Below are 14,994 nucleotides of genomic sequence, written 5' to 3'. Positions count from 1 at the left end.
GAGCCTGAAACCGGCTGAAGCTCTGACCGCTGCGGGTGGTGTATCAAGGGAAGAGGGAACAGATGAACTTTTTCATCATGCTACTGCTCTCTGATGACCCTGCCTTGAGCAGGAGCTGGGTCTGGAATGGCTCCAGACTTGGGAAACTCCCAATGGGAGATCTCTACCCGTATTTTTCAGGGGTGCGTGTTGTGTATTTCTCCCTGGAGCTGTGGGTGCAGCAGCAGCTGAGGCTGATTTTCCCGTACAGGGGTGCCGAAAAGGCAATCTCTGCCTGGTCCCCACACACCTACTGCCTCCCTTGTGTCAGTGGCAGCAATCGTGCGGCTGCTTGTCCTGAGAGATACATACTCACAACTGGGCAGCCAAATAAACTCTTGGCAAAGATTCAAAGTACGCCTGTGGCATTCACACCACCCTGTATGAACCATTCCTGTTGTTTCAGCTGGCTGTTCTTGCAAGGTGCTGAGTGCTCGGCACCTTGAGGGATGGGGAGTATAAACTTCATTTTATTCCTCCAGAAGAGACACTGGTGATAGGGACCTAGAAACTAGCAGGACTCTTCTCTTTGGGACCCTACATTCCCTGGGGTTGTAAGGAAGGTTCTTCGCTGAAGAGTTGCGCTGATGTTGGTACCTGCTGCACAAAGGCCTAATGGGCTGCTAAAATTGTACGGGGAATATGAAATTAAAAACTGATACGCTGCTTCCATAACTAGTACAAACTTAACATTGAACTTGTGACTTTTAACATTAATTAATGTAGTCAAAGAACAGTTGTTGCAATAGATGCTATTCTAAGTTAATTCCTAGTGAGCTGGCCTCTCTTGTCACGCTGGGGACAATTTAAATGTCAAGCTGCAGCCGTTCCCTCTTGGGCCAGTTTGTTCTTCATCTGCTCCTTTATGGGAGATAGCACAGAATATGGTTCAGAGCCTGGATTTTCCCATCCTGTGTGTGCAATCCCCACCCAAATAGCTTACAACTCATCTGCGAGAGTTTTTTGTGACTTTTGTGCCTATCAGGTGATGCGATGTGTCATTCCTGTATCAAGTTCCTAAATGTGCTAATTATTTTTGTAGGAATTTATGCTTACAATGCATCAAAGATGAATTTACAAGCAAGAGAAAGCATACGAGAAAGTCTAAGCAAACAAGGAGACAGTAAAAAGTCTTAAAGGAGGGAGGGAAAAGATAATGATTGTGGATGATGCAGCCTCCCTATTGTTGTGACTCAGGTCTCTGCTGTACTGACTTAATGCTCCAGTGCAATTTAGACAGCCTGACAGCTCTGTAATAAGAGTATAATTTATGATCCTCTGCCTAGTCCAAGCACTTCTAATTCCTTAAGTAAGAATTTATCTCTATAATTGGAGTCAAAGTCTTTTCCCATGTGGCATCACACCTTCCAGCAGTTTGTTTAGGGTATCTTATAGGCATGATCCACTGCTCCATGGAAAATGCAGATCTTTTTGTCTATGTTCTATGCAAGTTGGTAATAGATCTCTTCCTTTACTAGAGCAGGAGGATTAGTACATTAGTACTGGCAGAACTAACATTTTACAGTGAGCTCTTTTGTACTTTGAAAAGAGATTTTTGCTCTCTGCGCACTGGAAGGAAACAGTTTTCCCTGGTGAAAAAGTGTTGTCTTTACATTGCATGGCCACTGCTGTTACCGTGTCCAGAAGGAGCAAAAGAGTTTTGTATGCTTCCCTCTTGAAAGCCTAGGAGTTTGAGTTTCATCCATGTGACTTTTGGGAAAATTCAGGCTGTTTACTGTGTACTATTACTGTAATGGCTTTACCTGGAGTTCTCCAAGCAAGGCTCGAGATTTTGGCTTGTTCAGCTTGGCTGCTGAAGAGATTTTGCAGCAGCTTCTCATCACCAAATGTGAGTTAAATCTCAGTAGACATGGTTTTTTGGAAGATGTAGCACATAAAATATAATGGAATGGAATAAAGTTCTGTTTTGAACTATAGTATGCAATAGTTAAAAGAAAAAACTCTAGTTGTCTGTTTTCAAGTAAGATACAGCGGAAAGTTTTGTTCCAGGGGCTGCTGGAAGTGGGAGGAAAAAATCCTGTTTACTGAAGGACAGCACAGAACTGGCTTAGGGGCAGACCTTCAAGCTATCTGCCATGCGTTTGGTATTGTTGCACAGATGCGAACTTTTGAGTTTTGTCAAGTTTTTTCAGTGTTCTCTTCCTTACCCTCCACCTCTGGAAAGGTATCTGTAAACAAACAAGGAAGCATTACAAGAACTGGTAAAAGAAACAAGACAGAGGATGAGGAAGAGGGCTCTCTAGCTTCCCTGTAATTGCAACTGAAGTAACATCTAAGCATACTTGTTTCCTTGAATGATTTCCATCATCCTATAATTGGGCTTCTGATTCATTTTGTCGTTGGACTCCTGTAGCTGGCTGATGATGATTAGGCTGTGATAAGGCTGTGTGCCTTCTGAACAAGAACACCTGTGCTTGTGGGCATGGAGATTCTGTGGGACAAGGTGCTGTCACGCCAATGACTGACTACAAAAGGGTTAAGCCTTGCTAATTGCTCTGCCACTGGTGATAGAGTTGGTTATTTTACAGGAAACTTCTCAAAGTGTGTTTCTTTCGCGCTTTGCTGTTTGTTTCTGTGTTACCAGATCGTGTTTATTGCACCGAGGCAGAGCGGGTAGCTAATACCGTCCTCAAACAGGGCAGTAACTGCTGCGGCAGAGGCAGGTGTTCAGGTAAAGCTAAATTTATGATTTCTGAACAAAAAGATGCCGAAGAGGGGTGTACCCACCACCCCGTACCCAGGGCGGTGGCTTGCGCCCAGCGGAGCCGCCCCGGGAGCCACCGCGGTAACGGCACCGAGCGCCTGCCCCGCGGGACGGAGGGAGCGGCGCGGCCCGGCCCGCCCGGGTTCCTTCGCGGCGGCTGGCAGGAGGGCGAAGAGGAAAGGCGTACGGCCCCCGCCGCTGCCGGAGGAGCCGCCCTCCCCTTGGGCTCGCCCACACCCGGCGCGGCAGCCAGCGCCGCCCGCCCCGAGCCGCGGCGGAGCGCGCCTGGAGGCGGCCCGGTACCCGCCGGAGGAGCGGCGGTGCGGGGCCATGCTGGCGGGGCTGGGGCGGGCCGTGCGGAGCGGCTGCGAGCGGCGGCCCCCGGGGCTGCGGGGCGGGCGCGCTGGCTGCCCGCCGGCCTCAGCGCCTCAGGTGAGACGGAGGGCGGGCGGGCTGCCCGCGGGACGGGACGGGGCGAGGCGGGACTGCCCCTCAAGGCGGCGGGCGCCCGGCCGCCCCCCCCCAGCCTCCCCGCGGCCGCCCTCAGGCGCGGCGGCGGGACAAAACTTGGGCGAGTTCAGCGCGGGGCTGGGGTGACCCGGGCCGCGCTGCAGCCGGAGGGGCTCCGGGGCTCACCCGGGGCCGGGGGAGACGGGAGGCCGAGGGCCGGGCCCCGGGGCGGCCGGTGGCGGGCAGGGAACGCGTCACGGCGCGGGTGGCGGGCTCGGAAGGGCTCGGAACCGGCGCCTGCTGCCCGCGGGTGGGTGCGGGGTTCCGTTGCGGTTGTGCCTCCGAGCGGCCGGAGGGGAGCGGGTGAGTCACGGGCTGCGGCCGGAAAGCGGGAGAAACGGAACAGGGGCGCCAAAAAAAAAAGTTTTCCTTATGGGCTGTCGTGGCGCTGCCTCGTACGTGTAAAAATAACGAAGTCCGAGTGCCTCTGAACTTCCCGCGGCGTTGGGCAGCCCCGGGGGTCTTGGGACCGGGAAGGGCGAGGGAAACCCCGGCGGATCGGCGGGGACGCGGCGCGGCGGTGGGGTCCGGCGCCGATGCCCGCCGGCGGGGCGCGGCTGGGTCTTCGCGTATCGCTTTTCGTATCAGAGGTGCTGGGTGTGCCTGCGAGCGGCGCCACACGGCAAAGCCCCGTCCGCGCCGCCGGGGCAGCAGGGACGCCGCTGGGGGGGCGGGGGCACCGGCGGGGGGGAGCGGTGAGCGGGGCCGGCGCCTGCGGGGCCGCTGGGCGCGGGAGTTGTGCGGGGCGAACTCCGCTGTTTGCCGAGGATTTTTGCGCAGACTGTTCAAAACCGCGTTACAGAATTCCACGGTATTAATTTGCCCCGGCTCTGTTAATGCGAACGGCCCTTCTTCGCTGTCACACGTGTATGTGAGGACACTTAAGAAAGGGGGTTGAGAGAAATACTGACCTAGCCTCCTTAGCCTTCGAAGGGACAAGCACGGCGTGCTAAAAACATCTTGCCCCTCACTCAGAGCGTTCACACCGTTGTTCAGCACACGCTGATGCTACCTACGTATTCAGTTTGTCGCCTCTAACTTCTCCAAGGGACGGCTTTCCAGGCAAGCTTCGTGCTTTTCTGAGGCTCTGACATGAGACTGAAAGCTGATAAAGCTTCAAGAAAAGACCAAAAAAAGAGAAGAGGTGGAGGAGGAGGAGGGGAAGCTCTCGCTTTGGCAGTGCTGCCATTATAAGAAAGTGTAGAAAAATGATCAGCCCTGTTCCTTCGTGGGATGGAGCACAACAGTGATGTGACTCGGGAATTAAATTCCTGTACTGAATAGGTTAAGGGGGTGGATGTTGTAACGTTAAGGAAAATTCTACTTGGGAAAAGTGTTTAATGCAAGATTTTTTTGATTTCTTAAGCAGAAATTTTTGGAATTAATATGAAATGCTTTTTATATATGCGATCTGTTCTAGGTTTTCTACAGAATTGCTAGCATGACATAATGAAGCATGTTTACTGATTTCCCCCTTCCTGTTTTCATCTTCGGGTACCTTTTGATTTTTTGACTGTGTCTGCAGAATAGTTCATGCAGCTAAAATATTTTTTCTCATAAACATTAAATGAACGGCCTGTAGCTGTGATTTCAAGCTAGCGAAAATAAAAAAAATGTCCTAATTGTTATTGCAGTTGTTTACCTCTTTAGATATTGATGTAATGCAGGCTTGTGGATTATGTACATCTTGTCCATTGCAAACACTGTTGTCATTATTTGATATTTTCTTCACCAGTGTTTTCTGGTGTATTTTTTGTTTTGTTGTCATTGCTGTTTTGTGTTGCTAGCTCTGCTGCTTGCCATTGCTATTTGGGTGAACAAATATTTTGCCTTTAGCTCTGGAAGGAAAGGTTGGCGTGCTTGTGTGGGGCTGAGGAAAGCAGGGCTTGGTCACTTGTTGCCTTTGCCCTTGATGTCGTCTGGTGCCATTGTGGGCCACATTCTCCAACCTGTTTTATGCCGTGTTTGGCGATGGGAATCAGTTTGCCAAAAAACCTTCTGGGGCATTGATTGTAGGTTTCCGTTTGTAAAGCTGGAGGTGATACTTCAGTGGCCAGGCAGGGTTGTAGTACTGTAGTTAGTTGTCACATGCTGTGAGATATTCAGGTATTGCTGTGTTGGTGGGCAGGTGTGTAAGTACGCATTGTATTTGTGGGCTGTGTTTTCAACTGATAAATACACTGCTGTGGGGATAAACAAACCATTATTGCAATGGTTAATTTGCTGTAATCTTTCTGTAAAAGCAGGGATTGCTGTCCTAAAGAGCTGTATCCTTAATTATTAGCTTTTCATCTTCAATTTTAGACAAAATCCACAACTGTTCTGATGGCTGTGGGTAACGTCTTTGCCTTCAGAGCAATGCTTTTACAAATTCCTTTTTATTTTGTAAAGTTGAGTTTTGTTATGTGCAGTTTTTTGTGTGTGTGGGTTTTTTTAAAGTGGCTAATGCTTAGACAGACACATAGTTTTTCAGACTAAGCAAAGCATGTTATATTGTGTTCTTTGGACAGGCTTTCTTTTTACACATAGTTTTGATCCCATAAGGGCGTGGTTAATTTTGTTAAGAGTCCCATATTTGTAATGCTGCAGTTATTTTGCATGGGGCGAAACCTAAGGGTTGCCAGTTCTTTTGCTTCCTCTTCACTTGCACGTTTTAACTCCTGCAGCTCTCACTGAGAGAAATGCCCTGCTTGCACTGCTCTGCAGCAGGAAGAGCTTCCCTTGCCGTATCGAAGTGGGTAACAGATGTGTTAACACAGAATCAAAGCTTAAAATTGCTGGGATTTTTTGTATATTCATAAACTTTCTAAGCTAGGAAATATTGAAGGGAGTGGATTATTTTATTTTTTTTTTTAGATGATCATAGTTTCTCTGTAATGCTGAATCCAAATGGTCTAAAATTGTGTTGCTTTTTATGGCCGTCTGTATATGTGAGATTCCCATTGGACACCTGTACCAGCATACTTACATCACTTGGGATGGTTGGCAACTGTGGAAAATGAAGCCTGGGTTCTGCAGTTTCTCCTGGCTTAAAAGTAGGTTGTGCAACCCCATTCTAGCTAAAACTATTTCTGTCCTGTATGAAGATGCTAAAGTGGTGACATTTCTCCTGCAAAAGGCAGGGCTTGCTTTGAAGAAGTATGAGTGAGGGAATTAAAATGAGAAAACTTCAGTTTTTCCAAAATGTGAGTTTATTTAACATCATTAATTCAGAATGCATTCTATTTTTGTGTGCAGAGAGTTCTCTTACAATTGTGCCACTGGAACACATGGGTGAGGGGAAAAATTGTGCATAAGCTGGCAAGATCAAATTGCAAAAGCTAGGCTTCTGTGAAAAAATGTTATGGCTTTGGTTTCTTCTTTGCTTAGGATATCACATATACTTGTTACTGAGGGGATTTTTCATCCTAGTTGCAAATTGCAGCCAGTAGGAGAGTCATTGGTTTTGTTTATCTGCAGAAAGCAGAGTAGAGTGTGTTTTATTTTGGGGTGTTTTTTTTGTCAGTTCCAGTGTCATCCATAACTATAAAAAATGTTTCTTTTAATGCTTTCAGCTGATAAGTTGTTGACTACTCAGTTCCTCAGGCTGACTTGAACTTTTTTCCTGTCTTTCCTGTTAGTTTTTATAGTTTTTCTTACTCCCAAAATACCATGATGCTCCCAGCATAATACCTATCCACTTTGTCCTCCAGTTTTATACAGTCTTATAAGCATGAATCTAAATGTGTCCCGATAGCCACAGGGTAATTGGAAATGTGTTCTTTCATTTGGGTTTTTTTGTTTTGCCCCTTTCTCTTTTGCACGTACTCTGCTGTTGGAGTTTCTAGGATACTCTGTCAAAGCAACAACCCCAGGACATCCCAGGCAGCTACAGAGAAGTGAGTTATCATTTAGTGTGTCTTATGCAGCTGAATATTTCACATAAATGCGGTTTAAGTCCCTACTGGGGTCCTTTGGAAATTGAGATCTAATTGAATCCAAGAACGGGGAGTAGTTTGTGGCCACTGGGCATGTGTTCCTCTGTCTTTCTTCCCTTTGAAAGCCTTGCACAACAAAAGTTAGTTTGTTGATTCAAGTCTTGTTTTCTAAACAGAAACCTTGTATTTATACTGTCCTGTGTCAACAGAAGCATACAACCCACTAAACTGTTTGTTTGTGGAAGTACTGTTCACTGGTACAAATACTAATTTCTAAAAGCCTTTAAAAAGCCATTTAGAAGATCTCTGGCACTTGCCATAAGAAATGTGCCTCTCTCAGCAAGTTCTTTTATTTGCCTTTGATGCTGTGTCTGTGCCAGAATAACAGGAAGGCATTGGGAGTGGCTGCTAGCCATTTGCTGTTGTCTAATCTTATCTGGCTTTGAGATAGCTGTTTTCTCTGATAAATACACTTCTGGGGAGGGATGTGATACATAGCACAGAAATTCATGATCCTTAGTGCTTCTGCACATACTCTCATATACTGCTCTTCTGCGTTTTCTCTCTCCAGTACAGATTCTGTAGTGACTCAGTGGGTTGTGAGATACTTTTGTGCGTGCATGTATAGTTACCTGCAAAACACTTATTTCCTTGGAGGCTTAGGAAATTTCTAATGAACACTCTCACTCAGTGTTTGAAATCGGCATCAACAGTGTGACTTCCCCAAATTGTCAGTGTTTTTTTCCACCAGGGCAGATGACAGGAAAGCAGTAAATTGGGATGTGTAGATCAAATCATCTCTCCTTGCATAGAATATTAGGATGCTTTTTTGCCTACTGTTGAGTAAGTGTCGATAGAGATGTGTCTTTGGTGTTTGTGTGAATACGGCAATTCCTAAGAAAGGAAATGAAAACCCACTCCTGCAAGGCTGGAAAGAGCGTAGTCGTGCTCTTCAGGATCACAGGCTTTTCCAACAAAGAAGTTGGAGCTTTTGTGTGGTAAGTACAAGCTGTGTGCTACTGCAGAAAGTGTAAAGAGACCCCTAAAACTGAAATGCTGGTCTACCATTACTATCTATAGCAGAATCTGTGTAATATTTTAACAAACTTCCCAAAGAGCTTTCTCATAGGTGATGCAGGAGTAATAGGCTGTGCTTCCCAAAGGCTGGGAAGTACATTACTCCAAAAATATGCAACAGGCTTATGATAAAGGAAAAGAAAAATTTATTTAACTTCTTGTCAATAACAGGATAGTGACACTGTTTATTTATTTAATATATTTTTTAAAATCTAGAATGGTTATAGGAATAGTCATACCATGAAGTGATACCTGTATTGGATGCTCTATGGTTAATAAAGTAGATGACAGAAAATGATGCTGTAATTTTGTTTGAAGTGGATGATGTGATAGAAACAGTGCTGTAAGTTTGAGTAATTTTTTTTTTGTTGCTCATGAGATGAGGAACATCCAAATCTGGCACTGTTCTTTCTGGCACTCTGGGCAAGGCCTTTACTCTCAGTTCAGGTTTTATGTACCTGTAAAAGGACTAATACTAAATCTCTAGAGGATATATGAGAAAATAGCTTTGCAAGTGTCTTAGGTGCTGTGAAGATTTACTGCAAATCACTGAAATGCTGAGTACTTAATGCAGTTTACAAACCCAGTGCATGTTTTAAGCGTGAGTTTTTTCTGGTTTTTTTTTTTCTTCTTACATTTTCATGTTTTAAAGCTGACAGGGCAAAAACGTAGACCCTATTCTACAGCTTATATTATAATATCTTAATTTCTGAAGGGGTGGTAGAGGAAGGAAAGCGAAATACAGATTTTTGGTGTTGGTTGGTTGGGTTTTGTTTTCTCCTGGTGAGGACTTCACCTTCTGAAGTCCTTCTTACACAGTAAGATTTTTGGTATTGGAGAGGAAGCAAACAGTACATCTGTTCTTAACACGTAGTTAAACGTTTAAATCTTTATCTCCTCACTTCCACTTGAGGGGAAATGAGCTGAAGGAAAATGAATAAATAGCTGGGCTTGAGCTAGGCTGGCTTTCTCTGGGATCATCTTCACCCTGACAGCATCCTTGCAGGTCAGCAGCAAAGGTGAACTTCTCATTGGGTCGCTCACTGACAGTGAGTCGGGTTCCTGCAGCAAGGTGAGAAGGCAGCAAGCTCTTCTGAGCCCAAAGGTGTTTCACTTCTGGGCCTTGTTAAAATATGATGTTAATTAAGTGCCTCCTAAGGACATGTAACACCAGCTTTTGCTCTGGTTTGGTTTCTCGTCTCTTTTGCTCTTTTCCGGAAAGATGAATGGAAGAGACGGGTTTTCTGTGTTGCCTTGTCCTGTCTGGCTGTCATAATATATATGCAATATATATAATAACTTGGTGATTAGGTTTGTATGGGGAAGAGGTGGCTTTTTGTAAGGTCACTTCTGCCACTCCTCTGGCTGCCCACTGTGTCCTTTCTGGTATCCCAGGCTAATCTGAGGAGCCCAACAAAAAATTAAGCTATTTGTTCTGTCAACTTCCATGGGGAGGCTGGGAGGATGACAGTTTTCAGGTCTGCAAGTTGTTCTCTGACTTTTTCCATCCTCGGCTGCCGCATGAGTCCTGGATCATATTGAAATCGCATCCAGTGCAGGTATTCTTACTCACTGTCCCAAATATACTTTGTGTTTGCCAGGCAGGCTGCTCTTTAATTCCTGCGATATGTGGAGAGTGCCTTGGTCTATAAAAGTACTGCTGCACACCCATTTGTAACTGATACAGCACATGAGGAATCTGTGGCGTGATGGTGTGAGGCTAGATGGCTTAAGGGGAATGCTTGACCCAAAGTCCATGATCCCCAAATGCTGGGAAAGTGCGGATCTAGACTGTGAAGGTCAGGTCCATCAGTAGTAAAATGAGTCCCTCATGTTAGAATGACTCTATTTACTATAACACAACAGCTGAAGAAAGGAATAGAAGTTAAAAATGAACATTGGTTGGCTGCCTGCCTACTCAAGATGGCAGATTTTGTAGTTCATAAATTAATTCTTCGTCCAAGGGGGTCTGGCCAGAGTGAGTGGCCTGCTGCTCGGTACAGAAGTGTCTGGTGTCAGCCCTCGGGGTGCGGATAAACAAATAGCTTTGGGCTTGTGTGATGAGGATTGGCAAGCACAACCTCCCCTTATCAGTGAGGAAACATTCAGTACTTGCTCAGACTGAAATGGAAAAAAGATGTTTACTGTGAAAATGGGAAATTTATATCTTTAAAAGCTGCATTTATCGTGATGAGCACAGGCGGTGCATCTTCAAAAGGACAGAAAAATTGAGTACATTATACACAGGCAAGATATAATTTCCTTTTTTTAACTTCAGATAAACAATTTTGAAGCAGTTATCTTCACATTTACCGTCTGATCATTTTAGATCAAAATTACTTCAGTCTTTGCATTCTAGTCAGTTGGAGAGAAAGAAATTACCTTCTTTTAAGAAATGTTTTGTTTATCTGCAAAGCAGGCAGTGATTTCATTTTCCCAGTGTCTCCCCATTGGCACTTAAAAGTGTAGTAAGAGACCACAAAGTTGATTTAGAGATCACGAAAGCATCTTTAAATGTCTTGCATGCTTGCCAGAGTGGAGGAAAGATTACATTGGTCTTCTTCCTGGCAAATTGAACTGAATGTATCATGAGGGTATCGCTTTGGTCAGTGCCGTGGTGGGAAGAGATGAGCGCTCTCCACGTACAGTGCAGCTGGCTGTTTTACCTGCAGCGCTTATGCCATGCTGTTCACAGGACAGTGTTCCTACGGTTTTGTTTGAGGTTTATTTTTTCCTAGGGCCTGACCTTATCTGTACCTTCTCACGCAAACTGTTTCTTATTTATCTTCTGTACTTGCTTTTAGAACCAGCCTCTCGCTGCCAGCGACAGCACAGCTGTGAACATATCCCATTGTGCTGTCTGTGGAAGAAGACTTCTTAAATAAAACACATCCTTTACCTTTACGTGTTTGTAGTAAACAGAAGTACAAAGGTGCCAGGCGCCTGAGGCACGGCAGCATTTACTCGGGGGACCTCGGTGGCCCCAGCTGCTCCTCCTCTGACCCGCTAGGCTGGAGTCCCTCATGTGAGACACAGTCATGACAGGGTTCCTGGTCCAGGGAGCACGGCAGCACAAACCACAAACGTGGGTTTGCAGCTGGGGTGCCTCAGGGCTGCGGTGACGGGGCAGAGGGAGGTTTGCTGTAGGGGTGGGCTAATCGCCAGGCTCAGCTAGATAGAGGCTGGATGCTCAAGTGATGATTCAGCTGGGAGTGGGGCAGAGAGTTTGGCTAGCCTGGGGTATGCAGTTGAATAAGTGTGCTAGCAAATAATCAAGTTTTAAGTTAACTGCAATAAATTAAGATGGATTAAGCTGCCTAAAAGTATTTGAGAAGATGGCAAACCTGCTGCATAACCATAAAGTAGTTCAGCTTCCTTTTCTGCAGATCCTGTCCCTGCTTTGCCCTAGGCAAGGAAAGAAGCTGAAAGAAGTGTTTGCAAACAGTGAACTGAAACAAAAATGCAAGCCCAGTGGAAGAAATACATCTGTAATAACTTCGGCGTCTCACACAATATTTATATTAATGGTCATCTTGTCCTGAATACTGTACCCAAGGCTGGCAATTCTGAATCAGCTGAGCGTTGGAAGTCAAGGATCTTGATCAGTGGCTCAGGTAAATACTTGGTGCTGGTAACACAGATAAAATAGTTGAAACTTAAAGGCAGTCATCTTTCACAACTATATCATATAAAAGCTGTGTATCTGATTTGCATATCTTCGTGTTTTAAGTGGAACAGATGCCTGTGAAATGGCAAGGTTAGGAGTTTGTCTTAGCTTCTCAGTGGATTTACCAGCCCTTTCCCCACCTCCCCCTTTCCCTGCAGCTTTTCAGAATTTTGAAATTCCGGACAAAACTAGCAGAAAGTTGTTAACAAGTCACCAGCTTCTTAAAAGACAGCAACGTTTTTTAAAGTTTACCCTGAGCTCATGAATTCCCCAGCTCTGTAAATAATGCTGTTTTTTCAGAGCACTACTCATGCTGGTATTTTTAACTGAAGGCAGGAAGTCCCTTGAATTTGGGGAGGGAGGGAGGGAATGGAGACACAGCAGTTACTGATCTTGAGCAATCTCGTTTTTTCTGCTGCCAGAGGTGAAAGGGTGAGCGTGCCTCTTCTGCCTTCCTCTGCTTTGATATGACTGCTGGATAGCCCCGAACTGTGTTTAAACAGGAAAACTGAATTAAGTCCTTTGAGTCCTTTTGTGAGGAGCTTTTGTGTTCAGTAACCAGATGCCATGATTCAGCCCTACACTGTGTCTGTGTTAGATGGGACTTTGCCTTTGGTTTACACATTCCCTTTTAATTTTATGTGCTGCTGGTGATATCCTCAATTCTTACTAGTGCCTTCCTGAAGACGGCTTTTAAATGAGGCCTGAATTATTTTGGCACCATGTTACTTGTGTTTGTGGCACATTTTTTGGCAGTGTGCTTGTTGGTTTGGAAAAGCTTTTGAAGCCATAATGTGTTTCCTGTAGTATCCCAAAGTGTAAGCCTTGCTAAAGGTGCAACACAGAGAGGCTGAAGGTGGAGAATGGGGACATTCCTGGGGTCTTTGCCCTCAGTTGACTTGGGAGATGACCTGCTGCAGGCTAAGTTGCAACTCGTTTAAACCAAGGAGAGTCTATTAAAAATCTTGAGACAAGATTCCTGTGAGAATGTATTCCCAGTCATTGGCACCGCAGCAGTATCTTTTGCAGTCAGTTCTGACTGTTACAGTTTCTCAGCTAGCTGCAGTGGCATTCAGTCAAAAGCAGTTTCTTGTAAGGCAGGTAACACTATTTTTTGCAGAGTTGGAGCTAGTTCCAATTTAATGTGCAGACACTGAAATTTCTACACTGACTTTTCTACCACTTTTTTGTAATTTTAATCTGTTGATTGTGAGAGCATTCTCCAGTATTCTTTACTGTAGTAATTTTAAATAACATTATTTGTCTGAAGCCATAGAGTTTGACATGCTATAGGGTATGAAACCATTGTTAATATTTACGTCTCTGTGCTTTAATCAGAACCCAAAGGTGTATACTTGGTGTTTGTAGTCTTTCTGGTCTGATAAAATCAGGCATGCTTAGAAGATCACAGTTTGAAGGCTGAAGTTTCAGGCTTGGTCATGCAGTGCCCTGTGGCTGTAAACACACTGGATATCTGACTGAGCTGGAGTAATTTAAAGAGACATCAAATAGCCCAGACCCTAAACCTGAATCGTAGCTGTTAAACCATGCGTGCTCCTTGCAGTACTGATCCCAAGCTATTCTTCATGGCATTGGAAGTGTGAAGTGAGTATATTTTGCTACAGATCAGACCCTGATATGACTGTATTCTGGGCAAACCATCATAGCGGTGCTTCAGCATTTCATAATGCTGCACATACTGTAACTTGCTTCCTTGTGAGTTGGTTACCTTTCCTTCTGCTATGGCCATGTTACTCTTCAAATGAACAGGGATGTAACTGCCTTTGCGGATTCCCTTGAGCCTTACAGATGAAAGCTGTAATCTCATTGGCGTTCAAATGTAAATACAGTTTTGGGTTGTTGGGAAGTAAGATCTTGCACGCATGTACTCTACTGCCAACGTAAGATCTTGCACCCATGTACTCAACTGCCAACAATTATAGCAAAACTTGTCTTACTTGGCATTAACTATCAGTAGTTAATAGCTTTCTTGAGATACTACAAAAGCTTTTGTGCAAGTTATGAATATTCATAACTAATGCAAGAAGTAACTGCATAAAACTAAGTAAGGTAGATGCTATCAAGAGTTACTAACAGGCTTAAACAAAAATGCTGGTGTTGATTATTCATATGTGGCTACAAATTTTGAATTCTGTATAATATTTAGAATTTAAACCCTTACATACTGCTGTTGGCTTTTGTGGTGTTCTTAATAGTTTCTAGATTTTGGATGAGGCTCTGCAATGGCAGGGCAGCCTGTAGTGTAATCCCACAACTCAGGGGGCTACAGCTTTCAGAAAGATACACGGCACCATGGTGGCAACAGTCAGACCAGCGAGATCCACTAGAAGCAGCCAGCAGCAATGTGCTGGTTCACAGGTCAGTGCATGCTGCTATGGCACAGGCTAATCTTACCTGCAAGCAAGAGAAAAATTATGTATTTCCATGACACAAATTTGAAATGCCGCACATGCACAAGCGATGCAGAGCTGCATAGGTAGTGGCCATCATAAAGAATAGTCAGCCAGCAGCTACTCCTAGGCCTGGAGCTGACAGGAGAGCGATCTTTTCTCCTGCTTTTTAATTCCATTTGTAGCCAAACTCAAAACTGGGATGGCAGGTTGCACATTCTGCTTGTGTTGGGTGTTTGTTGGTTTCAGAGGGGCTCCCTTGCTGCTGCTAGAAATTGACTTGTGTGTGTCATTTAAAATTAAAAAAACCCAAGTTTATCTCAGTGTTGCTGACACCACACAGAGCCCAGCCCAATGCATCTGGCACTCTCTCTCTCTAGCTGCTGCTCTTTCGCTCAAAAGGTCACATTGTGGTGCAGCCTGAAGACCTACCTGCAGGGTGGCGAGGGTCACACTGCTACAGTGCTGCTTTCTCAGGGTCCTGATGTGTTTTTCAGCATTCTCAGGGGATCCGCTTCAGGGGGGAAGCTGTAGATGGAGGAGCTTGTTTGGTTTTGTTCCCTGCTTTCATGCTGTGTCCCTGTCACCCTCATTGATGAAGGCAGAAAAATCCAGTGTCTTGAGTTCAGGAGAATACAGTACATATTC

At 45.1% G+C, this 14,994-nt stretch overlaps 1 protein-coding gene across 1 annotated transcript in view; it reads left to right on the top strand.

Moving 5' to 3' along the window:
* Positions 1–2,910: 2,910 nt before the first annotated feature.
* MCUB (mitochondrial calcium uniporter dominant negative subunit beta) overlaps positions 2,911–14,994 on the top strand; it is a 52,807-nt gene continuing 40,723 nt past the window's right edge. The window contains exon 1 of the mRNA XM_040597755.1: positions 2,911–3,196. Within this exon, the coding sequence (XP_040453689.1) occupies positions 3,095–3,196 (102 nt within the window). The 5' untranslated portion in view covers positions 2,911–3,094. The remainder of the gene's footprint in view (positions 3,197–14,994) is intronic.

The sequence above is a fragment of the Falco naumanni genome, chromosome 1, assembly GCF_017639655.2.
Source record: "Falco naumanni isolate bFalNau1 chromosome 1, bFalNau1.pat, whole genome shotgun sequence".
In the NCBI taxonomy this organism is placed as follows: Eukaryota; Metazoa; Chordata; class Aves; order Falconiformes; family Falconidae; genus Falco; species Falco naumanni.
This window is presented reverse-complemented; position numbering and strand designations above follow the sequence as displayed.